Raw genomic sequence first — 25,228 nt, forward strand, 5'->3', positions numbered from 1 at the left:
TTTTAAATATTTTATTTTAAGGCAAAACTAGTGGAGGCTGTCATGAATAGTAAGGAAGATGTTGCAAAAGATTGCATAAAGAACGGTGCTAATGTTAATTATGTAAATGAGGTAAGTAGCTGTGGCGCAAAATAAGTGCATTTTTTTCATAAAATTTTTAATTCATGGCTCAATTTTGCGCATTAAACACAATTACTTTCCCCATCTTTATTAAATTGAATTTATTTACATTTTTCGTTTGTGGAATAAGTTTGATATAACGTGTATTTAACATTTTTCTTATCTATATTTTTCAGCATGGGGCTGGTGCAATACATTACCTATTTACGCATTATAAGCTTCCACCAGAAAATATTCTTCCATTATTGTTCACATCAAAAGCTGATCCAAATCTCAGAGATTATGTAAGTTTAGATAGAATTTAAATTTAAATAGTTCCAAACGCCTTATACCCTTCTTAACTGTTCAATATGCGCTTTGAATGTAATCTGCCTTGAAAAGTAACAAATAAAACAAGACAACATGACCTTTCAAATATCACAAGGTCAAGGTCATAGCACACTTTGAAGGTCAAGGTAAAATTTCATCATGACCTGACATTGACCTCAAATTGAAGGTCTTAAAATACTGATGATTTTTCCAATTTATAGTAGATTGATATCTGTTACCTTTAAAAAGATCTACACACGATACTTTACTTTTAAGAATTATCTCTTTGTAACTTTTGAACAGACGGTCGGACAGTTTTGAGCTTAATGTATAAAATGTAGAGCCCGTCGATGCAGCAAACTTTTATCGTTTTCTTAATATGTAAGCTTGAAATTGCAGCATAATTTTTTTTTGCACTCAGTGACCATTGACCTTGGGTGCAAATGAAAGGTCACATAAATTAAAGATTAGTGGAAAAGGTCCCAAGTCTCTTCGACTTCCGGTTCTTGAAAAAGAATTTTTCAAAAATTGTGTATAATTTTTCAAGGGAAATAACTCCTTATAAGGGTTAATAACACACTTATTGTTTATGTTTATTAACATTGCCATCTGTTCTTGTCACTTAAATAAATAATGTACTTGTATATCACTTGAAGTGTTTTGAAATAGAAGTATCTTCATGATATAAGTTCCAAGTTGAAGAAATACTCTGGAATATTAATTCCAATAGGAAAAAATATTACAGTATTTGTTCCTAACGGAATAAAGGGTATAGAGTATATAGAGTATCCAACAGGAACATATATTATGAACTTCTGTTTGGCGGAACAAACATACATACACGTTGACAGAAGCATATTTCATTGAAATGGTATCGTCCGGGTTGTTTCTTCAAAGAAAGACCTATCGTTCTGAAAGGAAATAACTCCATATAGGTATATAAGGCTTGTTATGGACGTCTTTAGTTGATAATATTGCAAACAAGGAAAATGCCATTGAGTAATTATGTCATGATAGAATTTATATAAAGAAACAAAATACTCAACAACTGAAAACATGAAATATTTTATTATGTTTTACTACAGGAAGGTGATAACTGTTTAAATTTAGCTATCAAAAGTCAACGTCTTAGAGAAAGTGGAAACATGTACAAAATTGTAAACCAACTTTTAGAGAAAGGTGCACTTTCTACAGTCAAGGATTTGGTACGTACACTCTTCAAAGTAGTATAATAATGAAAAGTAGAAATATAGAATCTGATATTTGAAAGAAAAACCCACACAATACCTTTTCCATAAAAATGTATAATAATTACATAATGAATTATTACTAGAGTAATAGACAAAATTCATTTGGAACTCAAAGATTTTGTAGTGTAACTTAGTAACCAACGGAGAATATTTGCTAAAATCCTTGTTTAGAATCATGTGGCAAAGGTTAGATACTTTGTGGCCAAACTTTTGGATTTTCCAAAAAAGTGATTTGAAATGCAATAGACTATCTTCGTATTACCGACTTTTGACTCCGGATTTTATAATTTGTCGACTGGTTACCTTGGACATCATGGTACTCGGTCAGGTAAGAGCAACCAAAATAAGTAAAATCAAACATATAATCGGTGTAATTTGAGGGAAAAGTTTACTGTTTTCTGATGATTTTGTATTAAAAAAAATATTAACCAGGTAATTTTCCCCCAAAATTGTACCGATTGAAAGCTTGGTTTTACTTCTTTAGCTTGCTCTTACCTGACTTGGTACCATGATGTCCAAGGTAACCAGTCGACAAATTATATAATCCGGAGTCAAAAGTCGGTAATACGAAAATAGTCTATTGATGCTAATGGGAAAAACTAAATACTAAAAGTAAAATGAAAATAACACTTTATAGATTGTGTATGTCCGAAGCGTTTTTCTAGATTCATCTTCATCATGCTAACTCAAACCAATATGCCAAGCTTTAATACTTCAGGAACTATATAACCAAAATGGACTAAAACGAATATCAAAATCAACCCCAAGTCATTCTTGCCTGCAAAAGGCAAGAGTAATCTTAGTTCTCAATAATATCTAGTTTTATCAACGGAGAATATAAGCAAGCCATGAACAAAAAAATACAACTTATCTTTTTTCACCTTTCCCCGATAATGATATTACCAAACATTGGTGTAAACAAAATTGATCTTCGTACATCTGTTTGAAAGAAGATGTCTTATATACGTCTGTGAGATAACATTAAAAAAATATTATGAAACCAAACAGACATCTATTTTCACAGACATCTCTTTTTTTCCAATTATAGGACGGACATGATGCTTTTGCTATAGCTACATTAAGAGATTACAAAGACATAGTTAAACTGATTCGAAAGTTCAGAGCTGGTCATCTATCGGTAAGTTCGGTGAAGATTAAAGTCAAATATGTTTTTTGAAAGAACATGCAGATTTTTAAATAAAGACAGATATTATAATTTTGATCTACAGCTAGTGTTTGATGCCAGTTCCTAGTTCAGTTTTTGTATCCTATAGTATACCATTGCAACATGAGCTATGCATTTGACTCCCTTCTCCATCTGTCAGCTCCTCGTTTCTCCATTTTAACTCGTTTTAACATTAGCAAGCTTATTTGTTTAAATGCAATTTGCGCTATAATTTTCGTTCAGGTCTAAATATGAAAGGTTTTTTTATTTGTATTCTTTTTTGCTTGTACAAAATATCCCCCCCCCCCCTTTTTGTTTGGGGACCCCAAAAAATTGTTCAACTGTTATTGCTTTATTTATAAGTATATATCACGAAAGGCCGACTTACTATAAGGATGTCAACTGACAACCAATTCTCTATTTTTTCAATGTTCGAAAACTGATGGTTAAGAATATTAGCAGACCGTGCAATACCCTCATGGGTAATAATCAAGTTCGTTAAAAAAAACCTCGTCGTCGTTAAGAATATAATTTATGTAATCATATAAGTATTCCATTTTGTTCATTTTTAATTTTGAAATAGGATGAAACGGTAAGATGGTTTGCTCTATTTCAATTGCTTTATATGTAGACTTTCATGTAAAAAATCATCTTGTGAGTGATTGACCTTAATGTATTTGACGTATATTTTCTGACTGATTCTTTGGTTTTCTTTTTCAGTTTCTTATCTGTTACTTGTTTGATAGTTTAGCCCTTTCTTCAGTATACATGTATGACTTTTCAATACAATTTTACCCTGAGGTACTTGAAATGAATTTCTGTCTTTTAGCTAATCATTTCAGCTAATATGGAGGAAATAACTATGTTATTGTATGATATACAAATTTCAATATGCAAAATATGACGTGTGAAAGAGAAGAAAAAATCCCACATGATATGCAATAAACTTTTTTAAACATGTACAACTTTCCATGTATAAATTTTTAAGTATGATTAGTGAAAACAATTCTAATGAACTAGAATACTTATAGGACGATGAAGAACCTACTATGGTAACTCCCAAGGTAAGACGTCGCACTTGCATGATAAAGAAACACACAGTTGTTTCAATTTCCTTTACGAAAGATATTTTATATTTTGATTTCAGCACATATTGGTTTATTTGGGTTATACTATCAAAGATGTTTTTATAGCATTCATTTCATGAATAAATCATTCTGTACTTAAATCTTCTAGTTGCATATTTCCTCGATTTGCAAGCTGCTCTTCCGCATGCAACAGCAATATATATTTTGCCTTCTATCAGCACCGTCGTCTTTTGCTATCTAAATATTCAGATCATTCCAAATCTGTGCACAAATCTTCTATATAAATTGCTTATTTTACTTTTTAAACGGCAATATTGTTTTTTATTTCTTGTCAAATATTTGCTTGATACCTTTATTTGCAGCATAGATTTTGGCATGTTTTAAATGATTGTTTTATCAAGTTTGTTTTCACATACTTTTATCCGGTTCATATCGGGAAAATTTGAGACGTTTGTCTTTTTTCAGATTCACTGAGGTAACTTCTCTTGATTGTATACATCCGAAATAGATATACAAGAAACATTAGTTAACTACTGTTACCTTTAATTATACTACAACCACCGTATGTGGTTTTAATTGTTTTGTTTTGTCCTTTTGTTTGTATTTATGACGTTGTCATAAACTCATCATAGATACTAGGATAAAAATTTTGTACGCCAGACGCGCATTTCGTCGATAAAAGATTCATCAGTGACGCTCGAAGAGTTAAAAAAGCCAAATAAAGTTCGAAGTTGAAGAGCATTCCTAAAACCTATAAAGGTTTTTCCAAATACAGCTATGGTAATCTATTCCTGGAGTAGAAGATCCTTGATATTACTAGTATTTGTCTTTCTATTTGTAGTCTACCTGACGGACATTATGAAGTTATTTTAAGTATCGTTTTTAATGAAATTGTATTCATGTTGTTGTAAAATCGAATCACCTTATATTTTTTGGGATATTCTGTGTAAGTCTCCTTTCGTCATATATAGCCCCTCACGTCTTAAGTACTTGCACTACCTAGGTTTTCAAATGTTTGGGTAAAACGTTACCGATCAAGGTTAATACAAAAAAGCTCCCAAGAAGCATCACAGTAATATTCTAACACTGAGACAAAACCCTTGCTGGTAGACTAGTATACCCCGAGGGTATCATCATCGTATCAAAGTTATAAAGCATTGCTTTAATTTGAATTATATGACACCAAAGCAGGCTTGCGTAAATAACTTCAAATGCATTTGACAAATTATATATTTGTAGGTTGTGTTTTTTATGTTCTCAGATTCGAATTTCATTGTTGAATATTTTATCTGAAAAATGGTATTAAAGACCAAAAAAAAAGGTTTATACCTTATTTCCTACAACCGTACTCGAACTTATACATATATTCTGCAGTACCAATAAATGTGTTCCGTTTTGGAGTATCTTCTCTAAATCTGATATTATATACCAGCTTATAACTTTTTCGCATAGCTTTACACAATTTTTTAAGCATGTTTAACAGAAATTTAAAAAAAGAGGACTTTCAAGTAAACTTTATATACTACAATAAATATTTAGCATTTCTATCTATTGTCATCAACATTAATAATATCCAATAAAATTGGTAGATTTGGCAAACAAAGAAACAAAACATATCGTATGATTGTAACAAAATAAAGATTTCATTAAAGCCTGAACATATGTACATTGTTTTTTTTTTTTTTATCTGCATCGGTTTTTTAATATCATCACAACTTCCAGTAAATATTGGACTAAGAACCAATAACCCAAAATCGTCTGGTCGAATTGCTAAAATATACCTTACTCTTCATTTTTGCTTATAAAATTGTACAACGATATCAGAATAGAAGAAATTTCAGCACAGAAAAAAGTAAAATCAGTTGCAATTACAAATTAATTGGATTATTATAAATTGCAGAAAATGATTCCAAATTATACGTGTTATCGTATTAATTTGACTTCATATTATTATACAATTATAATCAGTAGTTTAATTGATTACTGTTGATTCACCTAGGCTTAGCCCTATCAAGCAGATCAAAATATTGCTTTCCCTTGTTTATTTATAATCTTGCAATATTGTAGACGAAAAAGAACTCTCACACTACACCGGTAAGAATAGATGTTCACTAAAATTCACTTTGTTTATTTCTTTGTTTTAAAAGTTCACTTTAACATGAAATAAACCGATTTGATTCGTTTTTCATTTGTTTTTTTTGTTTTTTTTTTTGTTAGTTCTTTGGCTTTTTTTTTAGGTGGACACTTTAGATTTTTTATGCTCCACCTAGGGGCATTATGTTTTTTTCGGTCTGTGCGTCTGTTCGTTCGTCCGTCCGTATGTCCGGCTTTAGGTTAAAGTTTCTGGTCAAGGTAGTTTTTGATAATGTTGAAGGAAGTCCAATCAACTCGAAACTTGAGTATACATGTTCCCTATGATATGATCTTTCTAATTTTATTGCCAAATTAGAGTTTTGACCCCAATTTTTCTGCTGTATTAGACAATAGAATTTCATGAAAAATAGTTTTATTGAAGTGCAAGATGACAATACGAATACCCTAATTGTATTGACCTTATACCTTCAAACCAACTGTTTTGTGCGTGGGTTCGCAATGGCAGGTGATGCATGCGTTGAAGGAGGCGCTTACCATGCCGACACACCCGGTCTAGGTTCTATTAGAGCTCATGCTATTCCCTTGGTTTAGTTTGTTACCATGATTTGTGTCCTAATTCGATTTTTGTTATCTGTCATCAATCCCCTATTTCTTTGCTCACTGGGGTTAACTAATATTAGATTTATTCAACAGTTTGATGCTTATTTAACCATAATTGAGGTCATGTACTTAGTAATTTCTGCGACGATGATATTTGTTTAACAAAAAGAAAATATTATAGAAGTTAAGTTATTATATAATTTTGTAGGAGAAAAAGGAACATTTCGTGCCAGCGGTAAGGCAAATATAGTCTTGATTTTTTTCCTCTAACATGCATGTAAAATATTAACTAAAAAAAGAGCATTTGTACATTTGTTATGTGATATTATGTTTATCATAGTTTATGAACGGCAAGCAAATGCATTGAAATTGCAGCCTTAGGTATCGTTCACGTATTGCATTGAATAATTGGCGACACTAATTGGCTTATTTAATACTGCTTACTTTAACGTCTTGGATTTGTAATATTATAAATTCCTTGTTTAACTTATTGGCATTTTGCATTATCTATGATATAACTCATAGGTAATTTCAAAGCTTTGTTTACCAAACAGTTATTTTATATACAAATTAAAGTATTTTCTAAAATGTACCAAATATACTTGTGTTGTCGAAAATAAAAACAAAATGTGTTGTAGAAAGCAAAGAATCTCGATACACCACGAAAAGCTCCAGTGGTAAGACAAATAATACACCCATCACACCCACCTCATTCACAATAGGAAATAAATCACAGTGCTTAATAACAGTTCAAATTTATGTTTTATTTTTCTAATTTCACCTTTAAATGTACTTATTTTTTTTAATTCTTAGTGCGAATCAAAACCCGTAAGAATAATGTATTGGTGAAAAGAGAAATTATAGTAAAGGCTAACGAGAAAGTAACCCAACAACACACGTTCACCATATATGATCTCGCAAATGGCCATATATATTGAAAACCAAGTTATAATTCCAGTCGATTTTAAACCTGTTTTGAGTAATTCCAACATAAGGCCAAGAATTAGACACTCACAGTGAAAATAGCTGAATTTGGACAGTCACATTAATCAAGAGGCGAATGTTAATTAATTCATGAGACCTCAACCATAACCTATTTATTTAGATTACGAATACACAATGAAAACATAATAACAGAAGGAGCAAGGAAAATTTTAAAAAATCTTTTAGATCAATTACACTGATTTGAAAATACCATAACACAATAAAATACAAGAAGAACTTTTGTATCGAAAATGTACTGTTAGGGTGTAACTCTGTCTTTTGTGTTCTACGCATCGGGCAGCTACCGCTTGCCCTAATGAACAACATGCGTTAACTTTTTGGGTTTTGTAAAAGCAGTGCTTTGAATCATGGTTTATGATACTGTATCTTTTGTCAAATGTCAAAAAACTAAATCACAGACGATCACTTCTTAACAGTTGTTAGCAGTGTGTGAGTTTTGATATTTTCATTGCTATATATCTGTATGTATTACGGTGTAACTTAAAACATGTAAACAGAGTGTCTTTTTGAAGTATACACTAAATAATCTTTGATTTTAGTTTTTGTCTTTTTTTCTTATCTACATGTGTCATGATTTGCATCATTTGAAATTCTGCAATGAATAAATTCTTTATTTAATGTAATTATATTTTTTCACTTGATAATCCAAAATATGTTTACAATCGTTTTCTGAATTAGATTGCGGTGCTTTTTTGCAGATATATGAAGCTATATTTTTCAGAAAAAAAGCAAACATTTATCAGAATATTTGAAAAAAAACAATAATCAAGCATTTAACCCCTGTTTAGAAAAAATGTAAAACATACATTTATATAAACTTTTAGAATAACCCAGAGATAAATACCCCACACAGGACATTGGTAAGAGTTTTGACAGTTCACATTCACTCCTCGTTTTGAGAAATCACCATAATCCACGTTTGGTAGCATTTTTATCACACCTGAACCTTTTGTACATCGTGAGATATAACCGTCATATATTTTGTCTTCCTTCGTTGTAATTTAGTTTTAAAACTTTAATCTACGAGAATAATTTTTGCTGAAATAAATGTAAAATAATTCACAGGATGTCTTGAATAATAGTAAAACACCAATTTAAGACTTTTATTGATATCGATATGAATCACAATGTCATATCTTGGCCTTTTATAGCCGACTACACGGTATGTTTTTTTTAAGGTCGTAGCATATAATTGTTTACATTAACTTCATTTGAACTTTGGTGGATGGTTGTCTCATTTACAATCATACCACATCGCCTTATTTTTACAACTTTGATTAAATAATTCCTCTTGATCTCATGATCTCTTGCATTTAACCAAATATTGTGTTTACTTATTTTCAACGTATAGTTTTGGGGGGAATTCACGTTTCGCATGAAGATCTTCTCTTTTACCATTGGACCAGTAAGATTGAATAACATCTAATCTGAAGTTTTTACTACCATATACATATTTAGACATATTATGATCCTCCACCGATCTACCGACAGTTCTGCATGACAGCACTTACAATGAAAAAAAAAACATGGCCATTGATATATTTTTTTTGTCTATAGAATGCAGCGAGGGAAAAAAAACAAATGGGAAAATTTTCTTCTAGTGGTTCATTTCAGAATTGTTGAATACATCCAACATGTCCAATACAGTTGCGATTTTAAGAATATGATTTCTTAGTTGTTAAAAAATACTAATAGACTAACTTATTTTTTGGTGCAAAGTTAAGCGTACACCAAAACTTTGTGAAAAGTAGAATAACAAAAAACCGAACTCCGAGGAAATTCTAAACGGAAAGTCCCTAAGCGAATGGCAAAATCAAAACCTCAAACACATCAAACGAATGGATAACAACTGTCATATTCCTGACTTGGTACAGGCACTTTCTTATGTAGAAAATTGTGGATTAAACCTGGTTTTATAGCTAGCTAAACCTCTCACTTGTATGATAGTCGCATAAAATGATTGTCAACAGCGTTATTCAAATTTTGGAGTAGGAACAATGAAATTGCACATAATCCTTGATATTCTGAAACAGTGATATATATAACAATGTCTTAGGAATTTCTAATTTGATGAAAAGTATAGCTTTTCCCCGAGATGAATTGTATACGTTTACTTTTCTATGTTTTAAGTAAGTGTACTTTTCATCAGCAATCATATAGTAAGAAGAAAGTGAACATGATTTTTAATGTTTTAGAATAATCCAGATAAAACTACCCCACGTAGAGACTTGGTGAGGATGTTGGTTATATTCTTCAACATTCACTCTTTTTTGTTTGTTTTATGATTCACTTCATTACATTTGTCTGTTGTGATTTATGTAGCGTAATTTGATACAATTGCAAGTTCTATTTTGAACATAAATATTGCTTAATTCATCGAATTTCAGAAGTATATATGTCTGAGATGAATTTATTCCAATATGATTTTTTTTTGTCAAAAGTTGATATTGACATAGTGGAATTAAGCGCTATACTCTTGTCTTGAGAATTTGAACTTCAAATAAATAATATATATATACTAATAGCTTAAAATTATTAAAATTATAATTTTACCTTGTTTTTAAAAGACCACGTTTTGTATAATTATATATATAATTATATAGAAAGAATTACATATTTTTGTTAATTCAATTTGCATTGGGTGTCTATTTGATAATTTTAACATAAAAAAATCTTACGATTTCTTCAGTGGTAAATTAAGTCAGTGTTTTTGTTTTCCAGTTGGTTTTTTTCACATAAGTATAGTAAGTTTTAATGAATGGTACATTTTAGGAAGCACTAAAGCGTGCAGTTCGCGTAAGTTGTGTTTGTTTTGCATGTTATTGTATTGGTTACATTACTGATGTTTGCTGTATTTATGCATTACTGACAACTACATTAGCATTCTTATATCTTGATACTTTGTAACTGTTGAACAATATTGCTATAACAGTTTGGATATTCTTTGTGTTCTGCATTTTTAGAAAAAAAACAACAAGAAAAGCATTGATAACCGTTGTTGTAAGAAATGTTTCAGCAGAAAAAAAATAAAGAAAAGAAATGAAATAAAATATAATAAACAAAAAAGAATAGCCATTGTTGTGAATCATATTAGTCGTTACCGGAATAAAACAAGATGACAAAATATGACAAGATGATTTAAAATAAAATCATTTCATTTATATTCTGATTGTGTTCTTGTGCTCATCATGTAATTCATGAGTTGGTTTTACTTTTATCATTTTTTTTCATTGAATTTCATCTTTAGTGTATTTCATTATTCATTTTGAAAGTGGGAATTGAAGTATATTTATTGTTTTTTTGTGATTTAATGATATTGTTTTCAAAGTTATCAATATTGTCTTTGCGTACCAATGTGTTCACATGTTACCTACTAAAATGTTCTAATGCTTTACTTGTATTAATCAACAATATTTGAAGTAAATTTTAATAAATTACGAAAAAAGAAAAAAATCCGAACAATCTACAACATTTCATTTTTATTTAGGACGAACCACCTGCTCTAGTTGTAAACCCTGTAAAAGAGGTAAAATGAAAAATACACAGCCTTCTTGTAACGGTCTACTATAATCTAACATATCTTGCTTTTAGCACATTTATATCAAATCTTATTTTTTTCCACTTTATATCAACAACAATTTTATTTCAGTTTTGCACATGGTGTTTCTAGGTAGCATTTATTTTATTTTACTACGGTGTTTGTAAAGTTATCTATGCACAATATTTTCTAATTTGACCAAACTTTATATTAGCACATTTGCAATAAATAATATGAAATATAATTAAAACCCTGTGATAGCATAGCAATATATAAATTTCAGGAACAAGTGCGCTAAAAAATCAAAAACGTATTTACTACCATTGAGTTGGTACCGCTACTGGTGGACAATAGTTATAACAGTATTATCCGTTCATTGCTTTGGTATAGGCCGAATTCAAATGATACATTTTGTCTACAAATTTTCGGTTTATAACATTTTATAACTTTCGTAAACTAAATGTGGTTGTGTTTTTAAGCTTTTTATGCTCTTCAACATTTTATATTTTGTTCTTTCCAAACTTTTGAACTTGAGCGTACCTGATGAATGTTATTTTAGAAACATATTTTATTCTTACTGAAATAATGACATGCGTGTTTAAAAAGTTATAAAACAGCTTTTCTTTCTAGGTCTCTAAAGTATTTTTTAAAATTCATTTAATAAATGTTCAATATCACGATTTATTTGAAGTAAAGTCATGTTTATGCTGGAAAGAGTAGGTTATACCATTGTAGCATCGACTTAACAATACCCAATAGGTTAATATGTATAATATTATTTGCATGATACTGTTTAGTGCTTTTGCCTACATTCTTTCATATGCATAGTTAAAAATTCACAATATATTTAATTCAACTCATATTTTTCCTCTTGTATATCTCAGAAAACTCAGCTGATGCAGCAGGTGAGGGCTTGTCAGTTTATTTGATATATGTTGCTTAATGTTGTTCACAATTTAGTATATTTTATATCAAATTGAAATACCTATTATACAGATATGTTGTCCTTATTTGTGTTTGTTCAGCTTTCGAGTGGACTAACTGTGTCAAAATGGTTAAAAGTTTGCTAAATCTTTTGTGTTTCCCTAAAGAAAATGTTGACATATTTTCTTTTTCTTATAAAAAGCAACCTAGGCAAACTGCATATGTGACATACCACCTGTACTTGAGTTTGCAGTAATCGGTACACAGACTAATCTAAACAACATATGTCTTTCATATCATGATATAAAACCTAACTGTCACGATGAAAAAAATAGCAAAAGAAAAAAAGACACATTAACTATTCACCACAAAATTGATATAATCATAGTTTGATAACAGTTGGTTTCCTAAGACCGATTTTTTATGATTATATTTCAAAGATTAGTGTGTGCATTGGCATAGAAGAAAAATGTAACGATATTCAATAGAGTTATTATTTTTTTTTGTAGATGATTTCATTTAAAATAATAAGATTTCCATTTTTTTAATATTTTTTTTCTATTTGTGCTTATATGTGCAGTCTTGTGTATTTAGGCTTTTTGAAAATTTATTTTACCTATTTTACAGAAAAACAGAAAAAATAGAAATTGATTTATATCTGCATTGTAAATTAAAAGAAAACCCCTTTCGCACAAGCATTATCATACCAATTTCTTCTTATCGCTGTTGTTGTGTTGTTACACTAACGGAGCATCGAGTTAATTTCACCCTTTTGATTTTATTGTGGTGTTGCTTAATCTTTAGTTTTGTACATAATCGACTATGTGTTCATCGTCCATCATTGCTACTATTTTTGTAAAGTTTATGTTAGAAAATAGAATAGCTAATAATTTTCACCTTATGAATAGAGTCCTGATGGTATGATGTTTCTGTTTTGGTAGTCCTCGGCCTCATTTTTTCAATGTCAAATGATTTTGTTTAAACTGTCTAGATTTTGAAAGCAACTGGACAGTCAATAAAAATATTTGATAGCTGTAGACTGCTTTGAAATTGTTAAACAACTTTATAGGATGCTTTGATTTCGCGATGCCATAAAAACAGTCTGTATCCATACATGAAATATCACAGTCATCTGATATTGCCAAAATTGTGGGTGATCTACGAAATCTGTCATATTGGTAAACTAGGATTGGGATTAATTTTAATCCACAACAACATGTATTATAAAACACTGTTTACTCTACTTAATCTACTTTAATCGCAGAGTTTCGACTATGTTTGTATTGCTTAATCTTCAGTGTTCAATAATCTGTTTTGTTTAACCATTGTTCGGTTTTTGTTTTTTCTGGTCATGAGCCTTTCTGTACATTGCCTTTTGGCTGGTAGTAATAGATTGTTGTTGAGTTACTATATAAATAGTTTTTGTTGTGGTGTTCCCGGTTTTAGGCAGGGTTCGTGTTGTTCAGTCTTTGCTTTTCGATGTTGTGTTTAGAATACCGTTGTTTGTCTTTTAATCTTTAATCTTTTTTCGTTTTTTGCCATGGCGTTAAATTTTTCAGTTTGTTTTTGACATATGAGTTTGAATGTCCCTTTAGTATCTTTGACCTATCTTTTATATATAAATATTTGGTAAATGATAAATACCACAAACGAAATGGCTTTGTTCTCTTGAAAAAGTGACAGGAACTACTGTGTACACCACTTTTAAAAATACAATTTAGAAATAATTTTCTGACCAGTGAAAATGGATTTGCTCCAAAGGTTCCAATGGTACGATTTAATTAGTTTAATGTGGGAGAACTGATTGACATGAACTCTGTTAAAAGTCAATCAATTACAAACAATCAAATCTTGTTCAATCAACGTAAAAAAGTGTCAAAAAGTTCGATCGTAATATGTTCGTGTTAAATCCTTTCATTTTAGATGCCTTGTTTAGACTAAATATTAAAGCAATTGTTGTAAACATTGTATGAATTACAATAACTAAACAGATAAGGTATAATTACAAATGAAACAACTACACACAAGAGAACAAGACAGAGCGTGTTACAACTTCTTGAAAGATTGTTCGAAAAGTTTACTTAACGTTTTGTTCTTTCTGAAATTAAAGCCAACTAAAAGACAGCCTACCGTTACTACTTTGAAAGAAGATGAAGACGACGAAGATGATGAAGAGGATGATATATTGGATGATCCTGATTTGGATGTAAATAAGCCAAACGAGGTAAAGATATATTTGTTTCCAGATAATTCTATTGGAGTTAAGATTTAACAACTAAATGGTTTCTAGAACGGAGGACAGATTTGCAACATTGCCATTAGGAATTGCAATTGTTATTTGTATTTATCAATACTGGGTCGATGCCGGTGCTATTGGACTGTTGGTCACTGTTATCATTATTCAAGTAGTCCGTGCTTTCCCACAGGCGTTGGTTAAAAGATAATTGTCTCAAGTGTACAGTTGGTCAATAAACTAAGATTCCATCTACCACAGCCACCGTTGACCTGAGATGTTTGGGCTATTTTGTGGTCCCTTTGGTTATACAGAGCCTTTATCATTTTTAACATCCTTCGCTTTAAATATTTGACTATGAGTATTACTGTTGAAGGTCAATCTAGACAAAAAAGTATTATTCACTATTGCATGTGAAACCATAAGGTTGTCAAACTTTTTTTCACTTCATGCATTGTGTTGTTTTTTCATGAATTGTTCTAGTAATAATAAAAATGATATATTTGTGTTATTTCGTTCTTTCTCGTTTAGCTTGGACTATACCCGTTACACCAAGCCATACTACGCACAGATCCAACAACAAGAAATAGACTCGTTTCAAATATTTTGAACCGCGGAGCTGATGTCAGCGCAAGAGCTCTAGATGTAAGCATGCATACCATAATCATTAGTGTATTTAGTATACAAAGAAAGATGTTTATTTTCGAAAAAAAAAGTATATTCGTTCTTTCAGTTAATTTTTTTTATCACAACTATTCAGAACTTGCAACCATTTATAGCTTGACATAGTAAAGAGTCGGTATATTAACCTCCAGACATCTTTTGGTTTTTGTGTCACAGCGTTTCTGTAGACATAATGTACTCATGTTCTTTTATCCATAAAGATTTATCAACGATTAAACTGGAAATGTAGTGTGTACACTTTTTTGCATTCCATGTCTTAGTATTGACATGTCAATACTGCAGTATGTAGACTTATATACTTTACCGGTAAAACGAAAAGATATCAAAAAAGAGATATGATTAGAATTAACATCACTTGTTGAAAAAGTTATAAACAATCAGATTTGATTCGACAAGTTCCAATTCGGACAGAAAAAAAAACTGCTAACTAATATTCATTTCCTATTTCCATCTCAAATTTGATAATCATATGTCATTTAATGAACTTTAAAAAACAGAATAAGAAATACAATCTACTTCATTCAATACAACATCCTGTCTGATGATTTCATTTTTTAATGTACGGATCTATAGGACGAAATCATTCCTCATTTTGTAAATAATCCACCAGATTGTCAGTTTTGTAGTATTGTATATTGCTGAAACTACTTAATTATAACACATACGTATATTTTTCTAATTTGTATTTGTGACTATATTCATTATATAGAGCGAGGAACATGATGAGGTGAGAATACATATATGACCTTGGTTTTGGTCATCTCTTGAATGCTTGTAATGTCTAGCTGAAAAATTCTTAGATCGAACTGCTGTATCTATGCTAATACTTGTTGTATATTGTGTATATATTTATCATAAAGAATGTTCTTATTTACATTAGCTATCTTTAACAACTAAGACGCAGTGTTTTTCCAATGCTATATCGTCATCGTCATTTCAGCTTCATAAACTTGAGTCAACCGTGCAAGATATATAAGTACACAGTCGTTTTCGGTCTTTTTCTCTTTTTCGGAATCTAACGTGAGGGTACCCAAATTGCATCTATTTTAACAATTTTTTCACCTACGTTTATTTTTGATCATTCTGTGTTTATTTTGTAGATATATCCTTATTTACTATATATTTACACCAATTTTATTTTGAATCCATATTGAATCATAGAAAAATGGGTTTGACCGACCTCCAAATGATCAATGATTCTGTAATGAGGAGTACCCAAATTGCGTCCATGCTTAAATTAACATCCCTAAAAATCGAATAACAGATGTTTTGCTTTATTTTTTCAAATTTTAAGAACAATTTGACAATAGTCCATTCTTACTATTCTTTTTTTAAGAAATGAATGCTTGAAAATATTTTAGTTGCCCATTTTTAAAAGATGACTTTTTGTGGACGTCGCATGGCGATGTTTCGTAGATTTTACTTTTTCCAGTAAATACCTCATCTTTTGATATATACTGAACGTTTTGTGTATATTTAAATATATTTACCTAAGCTGAAAGACAGGTATATTGTCAAATCATAAAAATAAAAATTGTTTAGTCTCAGAGAAAACTTGGAAAATTTCCGCTGCTATTTTTGCTCAATAGATGCAATTTGTGTACTCGGTGCAATTTGGGTACTGTGACGTTAACAGACTATGGATACTATTGTTCGTTCCTAAAATTTAAATAAAGTCTTGTCATTGGCTGAATATCAACTGTTAACGACATTATAACCAATCCCAACGTTCTGTTGAACGATTTTAAAACGTTTACCTAGAAAGCTTTAGATTCTGAAAAGGCGAATTGGGGAAAACCGCTTCGAACGCACGAAATTCATACAGTGTTATTTTTTATTATACAATAAGAGAAGAGTGTTGCGTGGTAGCTCCCTGTCTTCATTTGCAAATGCCAATTTCAGGCCATGAACATGACCACAAGTCATTAATTACTCCACTAATAATCATTCAAGAGTTTCATTTTTCGGAATTGACCAGTATTTCTTTTTAAAATTATATCTTGACTTATAGTGCATGCTCTCTTCCTAACAGATGTATTTTTGAGATTGATGAAATAATGCCAAATGTTTACAATGCTTTTACTATACTTTGACTGTACTTTGACTGTACTTTGTCTGTACAATGATGAAACTGATCTGTGTTCGGTAACATAGTCGAGTGACATAGTCGCTATAAGAATCATTAACTAGTACTTTTTCTTATTTTAATGATATGTTATTGTTAATTTTTTGTGAAAGTCAGTAACAGTTATTCAGTATGTTATATACATTATTATAAATACTAATACACTTATATCACTGAGTTTTTAGAAGTGAATGTTGAGAGTAGTAGTAAGCTTAAATAGACCAGCTTATATTCGCTAAAACATAAAATATAACACGAATGTCAAAATCAATTGAACATAATTGCTGAATTTCAATTTAATTTATCGATTTACTAGACTGAACACATGGTAAAAGTATATGACAATTCTAATTATTCCTTTTTGATTTATATTACCTTTACCAAGACGTCATTTGAGCTGTAATTGCCCGCAAAATTAAGTCTTGTTGCAAAATGAGACATTTGTTTTGGAATGAAAATTGTTTTCCCCTTTTGTATTTTATGTTGGTTTGCAAAGAATTTGTGCCTTTTTTGTTCAAAAACGAAATACATTTTATCAATGCTGTCGAAAATTTGCGTCTTTAAATATCTCTGAATTTGAAAAGATTTTCCCCGTTCATCAAGAAATTAAGTTTATATTAAAGTAAAAATAGGAAGTTTTACCATTGATTGTATTTCAGGGTGGCAATACAGCACTTCACATGGCAGTAGCAAGAGACCAGTTAGGAACAGTAAAAATAATTTTAGGCTACAAACCATTATATGCAGTTCCTAATAATGTGAGTATAGTGACATATTGTTTTAATTGAACTACTAGTAGTAGGGACCCATTTAATATCTTTCTTGTAAATTGTGGAAAAAAAGTTATTCAACTTTTCACAAAAGTTTCTGTCAGGTTTAAAAGTATCATGGCGAAATTTAAATATTTCTTTTCTCAATTTATTAATAATTATACAACATGTTTTATAATTTATAATAATTTGATTTTTCATTGAGAAAAGATACATAAAGCTAGATTGAACCATTGATAATTTACGCTCTCTGCAAAATTGAACGGGTCTCTGTGTCAGTAATATATTTATTGACTGGTATTCTTTCATGTCAAGTTAAATTGTGCTCGAAAGAACATAATAGGAAGAAGATTCCTTACTTTGTTCAGTGGGGAATAAAAAATCAAAACCCAGACAACAATACACAAAGTAACGAGACAGAAGTACGTTCCAATAAGACAGACTCATATGAACATCGAACAATAGATTTTGGCAATACGACTTCCAACAATACCAGTAGTGACCTGTCAATTAGTCAGAGACAGCAAAAAAAGGGAAATAACAGTGAAAAGTGCACCAACACACTGTAGATAGTCATTAATAAACATTGAAGTCACATTTTATAAAGTGTTGTAGACGTTCACTTTTCATTGCAAATATCAACTATGCTACATTTTTATCTGTGTCTCAATTCAACACACTAGGTTATAACCAGCATACAATTCACAAATTTAAATTGGACATTTATAGGTCTAAACATACATATAGTGTTTATACATCTTAGATTGTTTTGATCAATTGTGCAAGAGAACGATTTATCTGAATTTATTTTGCGAACAGGAAGATCAAACTCTTTTACAAATCGCAGAACATAATGAAAACGAAGAAATGATAGAAGTTTTAAAGGATTACGAAAAGACAATATCACCTCCAGAGAAAACTAAAACTGATTTAAAAGGAAAAGAAAAGGGAAAAGACAAAAATTGTCTCATTTCATAGTAAATTTCTTCTGTCTTTTTTCTAATTCAAGCATGTTTTTATAGTTGAATAATAGATGAAATACTAAATCATATTCAAGATATATGTTTTTTTCAACTTAGTTAGCATATGCATGTTAATATGATACGTTGCATGATCTTTAACATCAATCTTCTGTTTACACCGTCACTGTCCATGATGCCCCAATTTTGTTACCAGGCATTCCTTCTGTTGAATTTTAACGTTACTTTTGTAGACAAAAGTATATGAGTGAATGACTAACCATCGATACGGCTATCATGCAATATTAATAGCAGTTCAGTGCGATTCCTTCATTCCAACCCAACTTTGAGGAACGCAGTCACCCCTTCAACTACCAATATGGACTTGACAATTATAAATCGCCTTCCTTTCAATAAGAGTTATTCCATATAAATAAATGACAGTCGAATGGCTGTCTAATAGGGGAACATTTCAGCTTTAGGTTAACAAGTATATACACAGAAGAACATACGTGACAGTAGATTCCTGGTTTTGGTTTTTCTAGTCAATGATTATTAATAACATATTTATTAAATGTTTGCTGAAAATTTGTATTCAGTATCGGAACGAAACGTAACAACCACTTGAGCTTTTGCTGTGTAAGAGGTAATGGAAATCATGCATCGTGAATTAATATTTTACATTTGCTCCTAGTTTAATTTTTAATAAAAAATTGAATATGAACCAGCATCTTTTATGACAATATAGACATTAACCGATATAAGATAAATGTAAATAAAAATAATCTGTTTTAAGTTGCTGTATATTTTCTATTTTATTCTGTTGTTTCATTTTTTATAAGACAAAATGTAATTATATGTAGGAGGGTCAAACTGAAATACAAATTGCAGAAAAGCGTGAAAACAGTGAAATGATTGAAGCTCTTAGAGACTACGCAAAGACGTTGCCGCCAGACAAAACTAAAACTACTCTCAAACCAAAAGACAAAAAAGAAGATAAATCTTGTGACATATCATAGTAAATCGCTTGAAACGAATGGTGTTAACTAATGATTTGAGGTTTTAATTCTAGTTTTTAAAATATTTTTTTTGCGCTGTTTTATGTTTAAAAATGTTTATTCATTTTCATGTGAATTGGTGTGTGAACTGTATTTCGCTTAATGTGTTTTTCATATTTTGTGAACTGCATATATTAAACCTTACAAAAAAAAGAAATATGTCTAATGGTTATGATGTCGTTGATATTTTGTAGCATATTTCAATTTCCAAATATATTCAAAAATGAAAACAACACGTTATAAATTTAATGTGTCCGAAGCGCTTTTTGGGATTTACTTCATCTGGAACGCTCAAAGCCGAATATAAGAAAATCTACAACAGAAAAAAAGTATAGCAAAAAAACCGAACTCCAAAGCAAATTTAAAAAGAGGAAGTCCACAATAACCGATGAAATTTAACGTGAACAGAACGAAACAAGTGAAAAACAACTGCCATATTAATGACTTGGTACAGGAATTTTCCGAAAATTTTTTTTGGTTAAATCTGGTATTACAGTTAGCTAAACCTCCCACTTGTATGACAGTTTTTAATTGTTTTTTTTTTAATTTACTGTTTTTATCCTGCTACTATTTTGTTTTACTAACTACTATTTTGAAAACTGGTCTATCAAGTTAATTCGTTTCGTAAAGAGGTTTTCTGTTAGACATGTTGCATTTATGCAATATATTAAGTTGGAAATTGACAGTAATTTCAATAAGCGTTCGTAATGGCCATTGCTATCGGAGAAAAATTGAATCGACGCAAAAAATAGTTTATTATTACAGTTTAAGTTTTTGTGATAATTCTATATAGTTTTGATTTTGTAAACAATGGCTGCACGAATTGCCTAATTGAACTTTTTTAATAATCATTGATTATATTTATCTTTTTATATTTTATGTTCGCATTTATTTTTTGTCAGGAAGTAAGGCCATTCATTTTTAGCAGTTGAGATTGTAGATTTGGCATTTGATAGCATATTTAAATTTCAATGCCAAAAAATGAGCTTCCTTGACCTGCTCCTTTTACTAGTCAAGTCATACAGAAGAATAATGGACATTTAATCCAAAGGGGTTTGACCTTTCGAAAAGCTTTTTCAATTCATTTTGGCCTAAGCGTTCTATACACTTCGACCTGTTATTTGTCCCTAAGTGTCTTAACCCTTCATATACATGTCGTGTAGTGTCATATTTTACAGTTACTAACCATAAATGTTAACAGTTTTGTTTGCATTACATTAGTCTGTATGATAAATATGTGTAAGTGTTGCTTTGTGTGGAAAAAATGCATATTTATAACTTTATTTAATTATTCAAATGTGAACTGCATACTTTGTTCTTTTTATCTAAGTTTAAACCTATTTCATTTCTGCCTATTGTGATTGGAATTCTCTTTTGTCAGTTGGACATGACTTAAAATGTTTTTCATTTCAACTACATGTTTCTGATCTCAACATCTACAGTGAAGACAAAAACTTTGAGAATATATATATTTCATTTCTTTTTGTTTATTTTTTTTAAGTCAGAAATTAGTTGTTTTTCCTTCAAACATTCTTTATGTTTAAATGATTCAATTTATTAGCTTTATGTGTGCAAAATATATTTTTCATTTTTGCAGGAAGGAAAAATGCCAAATGATATTGCTGAAGATAATGATAACTTGGATATGATGAAACTTTTAGAAGACTATAGGAGAAGTCAACTAAATCATGACAAGAAAAAATCTGGATCTTGTAGTATTTTATGAGACATTGCATGACATCTTCTAGTCTTATATTCTGTCATATGCTGTAACATGAGCTATTTATATTGCGTTTTTAACACGAACTCGTAATCATGCAAACAATCAAAAACCTTCTGAAATACGTACATTAATTTAACTCCTTATCATTTTAAACAAGAATTTTTTTAACTGCATGTAGCTCATAATTACAGAAGTAATTCCTTCATTTAATTCTTGCACAAATGAATTTTCTCATTTGAGATATGATTCTGATATATGATAAAGGAAATAATTTTGTTTACCAAAAACCTGTATTGAAATACAAATGTAATTTTTGTATTTTTTGTAAAAATAAATATTGATACATTTGTTAATAACGTACCAAAAAAAGGTAAATACACTAAACTGTTTATTATGTGAATTGGATTTGTAAACATGAATTGCAAAATAAAAAATCATAATTAATTACTTTGAACAGTATATTAATAAACCTAATATACCAACTTCACCTGCATATGGGATATACTTTTCCCAACTTATTCGGTATTCAAGAGCTTGCAGCTCCTACTCAGACTTTGTGAAACGTCATCAGTGTCCTGGCAGAAAGTTGATGAACCAGGGGTATGTCAAAGAACGTCTCGTCCTTTTTCTAAAAATGTTCATCGGAAGGTACCAATACCTTGTTGATAAATATTCCGTATCAACTTCACAAATAATACACGATGGTCTTGAAGTATAGCTTCTGCGTACTGACGTTGTTTATCATCTTAATAACGTGTTATAGTATTCTTTTATTTGTCTTTATTAATATTACTTTTACTGTTAAGTCTTTTTTTGTGATATCCATTTGACATGACTCTGTACTTATGTATCCCGTCATACATTGAACGACAAAATTATTTTATTTTATTAATATTACTTTTACTGTTAAGTCTGTTTTTTTGTGATATCCATTTGACGTGACTCTGTACTTATGTATCCCGTCATACCCGACAAAATTATTTTATATCTACCTGTGTGACGCCAGTACTTAAAACCTTCCATCCTTTATGGGTGGATTTTACATAGATACATAAAATCGTATAATAAAAAAGCAAAATGAGGATGTTAAATTTGATGTATGCCTTTTTGTGCTTCTTCGTTACATTTTTTTTACAGTGATTTAGATGATACACAATGTTGACTGCTGTACCCCTATTTTTGACATATTTTACCTATTGTGTCTGTTTGTTTTGTTCTCGCATCGTTGTCAATATAATGGAATTTGATGCGACTGTCATACAAGTGAGTGGTTTAGCTAGCTATAAAAATAAGTTCAATCCACCATTTTCTACATAAGTAAATGCCTGTACCAAGTCAGGAATATGACAGTTGTTATCCATTTGTTTGAGATGTTTGAGCTTTTGATTTTGCCATTTGATTAGGGACTTTCCTTTTTGAATTTTCCTTGGAGTTCAGTATTTTTGTGATTTTACTTTCTATTATTCTTGTCCTTATTTCATTGTTGTTAAGTTTTTGTCAGTATTTTTGGCAGTGCTAAGATGCGACTGTCATAAAAGTGATCGGTTCAGTTAGCTATAAAACCAGGTTTAATCCACCATTTTCTACATAAGAAAATGCCTCTACTAAGTCACGAATATGACAGTTGTTATCCATTCGTTCCGTTTTGAATTTTCCTTGGAGTTCAGTATTCATGTTATTTTGATTTTATCTTTACGCTTAAATGTAAATCGAATTCAATAAAATTGAGAATGGAAATGGGGAATATGTCAAAGAGACAACAACCCGACAAAAGAGCAGATAACAGCCGAAGGCCACCAATGGGTCTTCAACGCAGCGAGAAAATCCCGCACCCGGAGGTGGTCCTCAGCTGAATAAAGGTATGCTTCAAGCATACCTTTATTCAACCTTTACTTTAACTCTAAGGGTCGACATTTGTTAACCTGAAGATGGATAGATCAAAGAAATCAATTTTATATAAAATAAAAATATTGTAAAAACCGTCATCTTTAAATATTTTTTACGGAGTAGGCAATCTAGGTGTGAATATAAATCTTTATCAAGTTAAATTTTAGTTGATATTAGAAATCTAAATCTCCCTTCTTTTCAATAAATGTGCATTTTTTTTATTTTGCTAAATACATATTTCATTTTTGTACTTTGCACCGTTTGTTCAAATTTCTTTTTAATGTGTTGTATTGTTACTCTTCTCACTTGACGAATGAAGTGCTATGTTTTTTTCACCATTTTTGTTATGGCCATTCTCTGTCTTACCATCATCAGTCAGATGTAACATAACGCAAGAGTGTATGAATTGAATTAAACCGTATGAGAATTGGCCTACACTTACCACGAACAAACATCAAGTACAGTCTAAAGAAAGGCAGCAGTAGTATACTGGTGTTCAAAAGTCATAAATCGATTGAGAATAAAACAAATCCGGGTTACAAATCAAAACGGAGGGAAACACATCAACTATAAGAGGAAAACAAAGAAACAACTGGAACACCGAAGTGCAACAAAAACAAACGAATTATTTGATAACAATTGCCATATTCCTGACTTGGTACAGGACATTTTAAGAAAACATGGTGGGTTGAACCTGGTTTAATGGCTAACCAAACCTCCCGCTTTATGACAATGTTAAAAAAAATCGCTAAAACACTAATTGGCAAGAACATTCGCACAAACAAATAATATAATAGTCGACAACATGCAAACCGCAGAACAACAACAAACATAGTCTATCAACGACAGACACCACAGGATATCAAACAGTGAAGCTCTTACGTAACTAACATGCAATCTCGAACTTTATACAATTATTTTACAATATTCGTCCAAACAATTTTCATGACAATGATGGTATGGAAAGGCAATAATATAATTTTGGACTACAAACGATAAGACGAAACGACAAAACACGCCGCACAGCAAAGCAAAGTCAGATTCAGTATAACAGTTATATTCGGGAATATGACACTGATGGTATTGAAAGGGCAATTTTATAATTATTTGCGCATCAATTGATACGACATAACACATTGTTCAACCGAAACCATAACAAAAAAATTAAAAATAAATACATGACTGTTGGATGAACAACATACCAAGACACATTGTACAGCAATGTAAATTTACTCTCGGTATAACTGTCATATTCGGGAATAGGTCACATTCAGTACTTAGCAGACAGACGACATAGATATTAAACACAATCTTTACCGTGGTAAAACGGTCATTAGTTAGTTTAGACACAGACACATCGTCTAGATCAACCAATTCGTGATGGTGTCCATAAACTATACTGGTATAATCTGTATCAACCTATTTGTAAATTGTTAAAATGCTTCACAGGCAATGGCATTATCATTGTTAGTTTTTACATTGATCCGACATTGCAAAAATCACAACCTTAGCGAGATAAAGCATAAAAATACAAATGTGCATAGAGATATAACTGTAAATATGAATTCAATTTACTTTTTGTGTATTTCTCTATTGCTAATTGTTGCACAAATAAAGAATTAAAAACCTGTCCGATTGACGAAATAAATTTCATTTCCATAAACTCGTCTGATATATCGGATTTTGGTGAACTTTT

General features: G+C 30.5%; 2 protein-coding genes across 38 annotated transcripts in view; both read left to right on the forward strand.

Moving 5' to 3' along the window:
• LOC127720098 (serine/threonine-protein phosphatase 6 regulatory ankyrin repeat subunit B-like) overlaps window positions 1–22,089 on the forward strand; it is a 28,555-nt gene extending 6,466 nt beyond the window's left edge. The window contains exons 5-20 of one of the 37 annotated variants that reach the window (XM_052226514.1): window positions 22–111; window positions 297–404; window positions 1,515–1,634; window positions 2,728–2,817; window positions 3,876–3,908; window positions 6,000–6,026; window positions 6,835–6,861; window positions 7,265–7,303; window positions 11,119–11,157; window positions 12,054–12,074; window positions 14,204–14,317; window positions 14,858–14,971; window positions 15,720–15,737; window positions 17,795–17,893; window positions 19,728–19,882; window positions 21,520–21,738. In XM_052226514.1, the coding sequence (XP_052082474.1) occupies window positions 22–111; window positions 297–404; window positions 1,515–1,634; window positions 2,728–2,817; window positions 3,876–3,908; window positions 6,000–6,026; window positions 6,835–6,861; window positions 7,265–7,303; window positions 11,119–11,157; window positions 12,054–12,074; window positions 14,204–14,317; window positions 14,858–14,971; window positions 15,720–15,737; window positions 17,795–17,893; window positions 19,728–19,882; window position 21,520 (1,095 nt within the window). In that variant the 3' untranslated portion in view covers window positions 21,521–21,738. Of the gene's footprint in view, window positions 1–21; window positions 112–296; window positions 405–1,514; window positions 1,635–2,727; window positions 2,818–3,875; window positions 3,909–5,999; window positions 6,027–6,834; window positions 6,862–7,264; window positions 7,304–10,403; window positions 10,428–11,118; window positions 11,158–12,053; window positions 12,075–14,203; window positions 14,318–14,857; window positions 14,972–15,719; window positions 15,738–17,794; window positions 17,894–18,724; window positions 18,883–19,727; window positions 19,883–21,519 lie in introns of all 37 variants that reach the window. The other 36 variants (XM_052226506.1, XM_052226522.1, XM_052226527.1 and 33 more) reach the window with 36 other exon arrangements.
• The window catches only part of LOC127720300 (ADP-ribosylarginine hydrolase Tri1-like), a 79,947-nt gene that overhangs the window by 22,246 nt on the left and 32,473 nt on the right, over window positions 1–25,228 (forward strand). The window lies entirely within an intron of this gene.

Source organism: Mytilus californianus, unplaced genomic scaffold (genome assembly GCF_021869535.1).
Source record: "Mytilus californianus isolate M0D057914Y unplaced genomic scaffold, xbMytCali1.0.p SCAF_1, whole genome shotgun sequence".
Classification (NCBI taxonomy): Eukaryota; Metazoa; Mollusca; class Bivalvia; order Mytilida; family Mytilidae; genus Mytilus; species Mytilus californianus.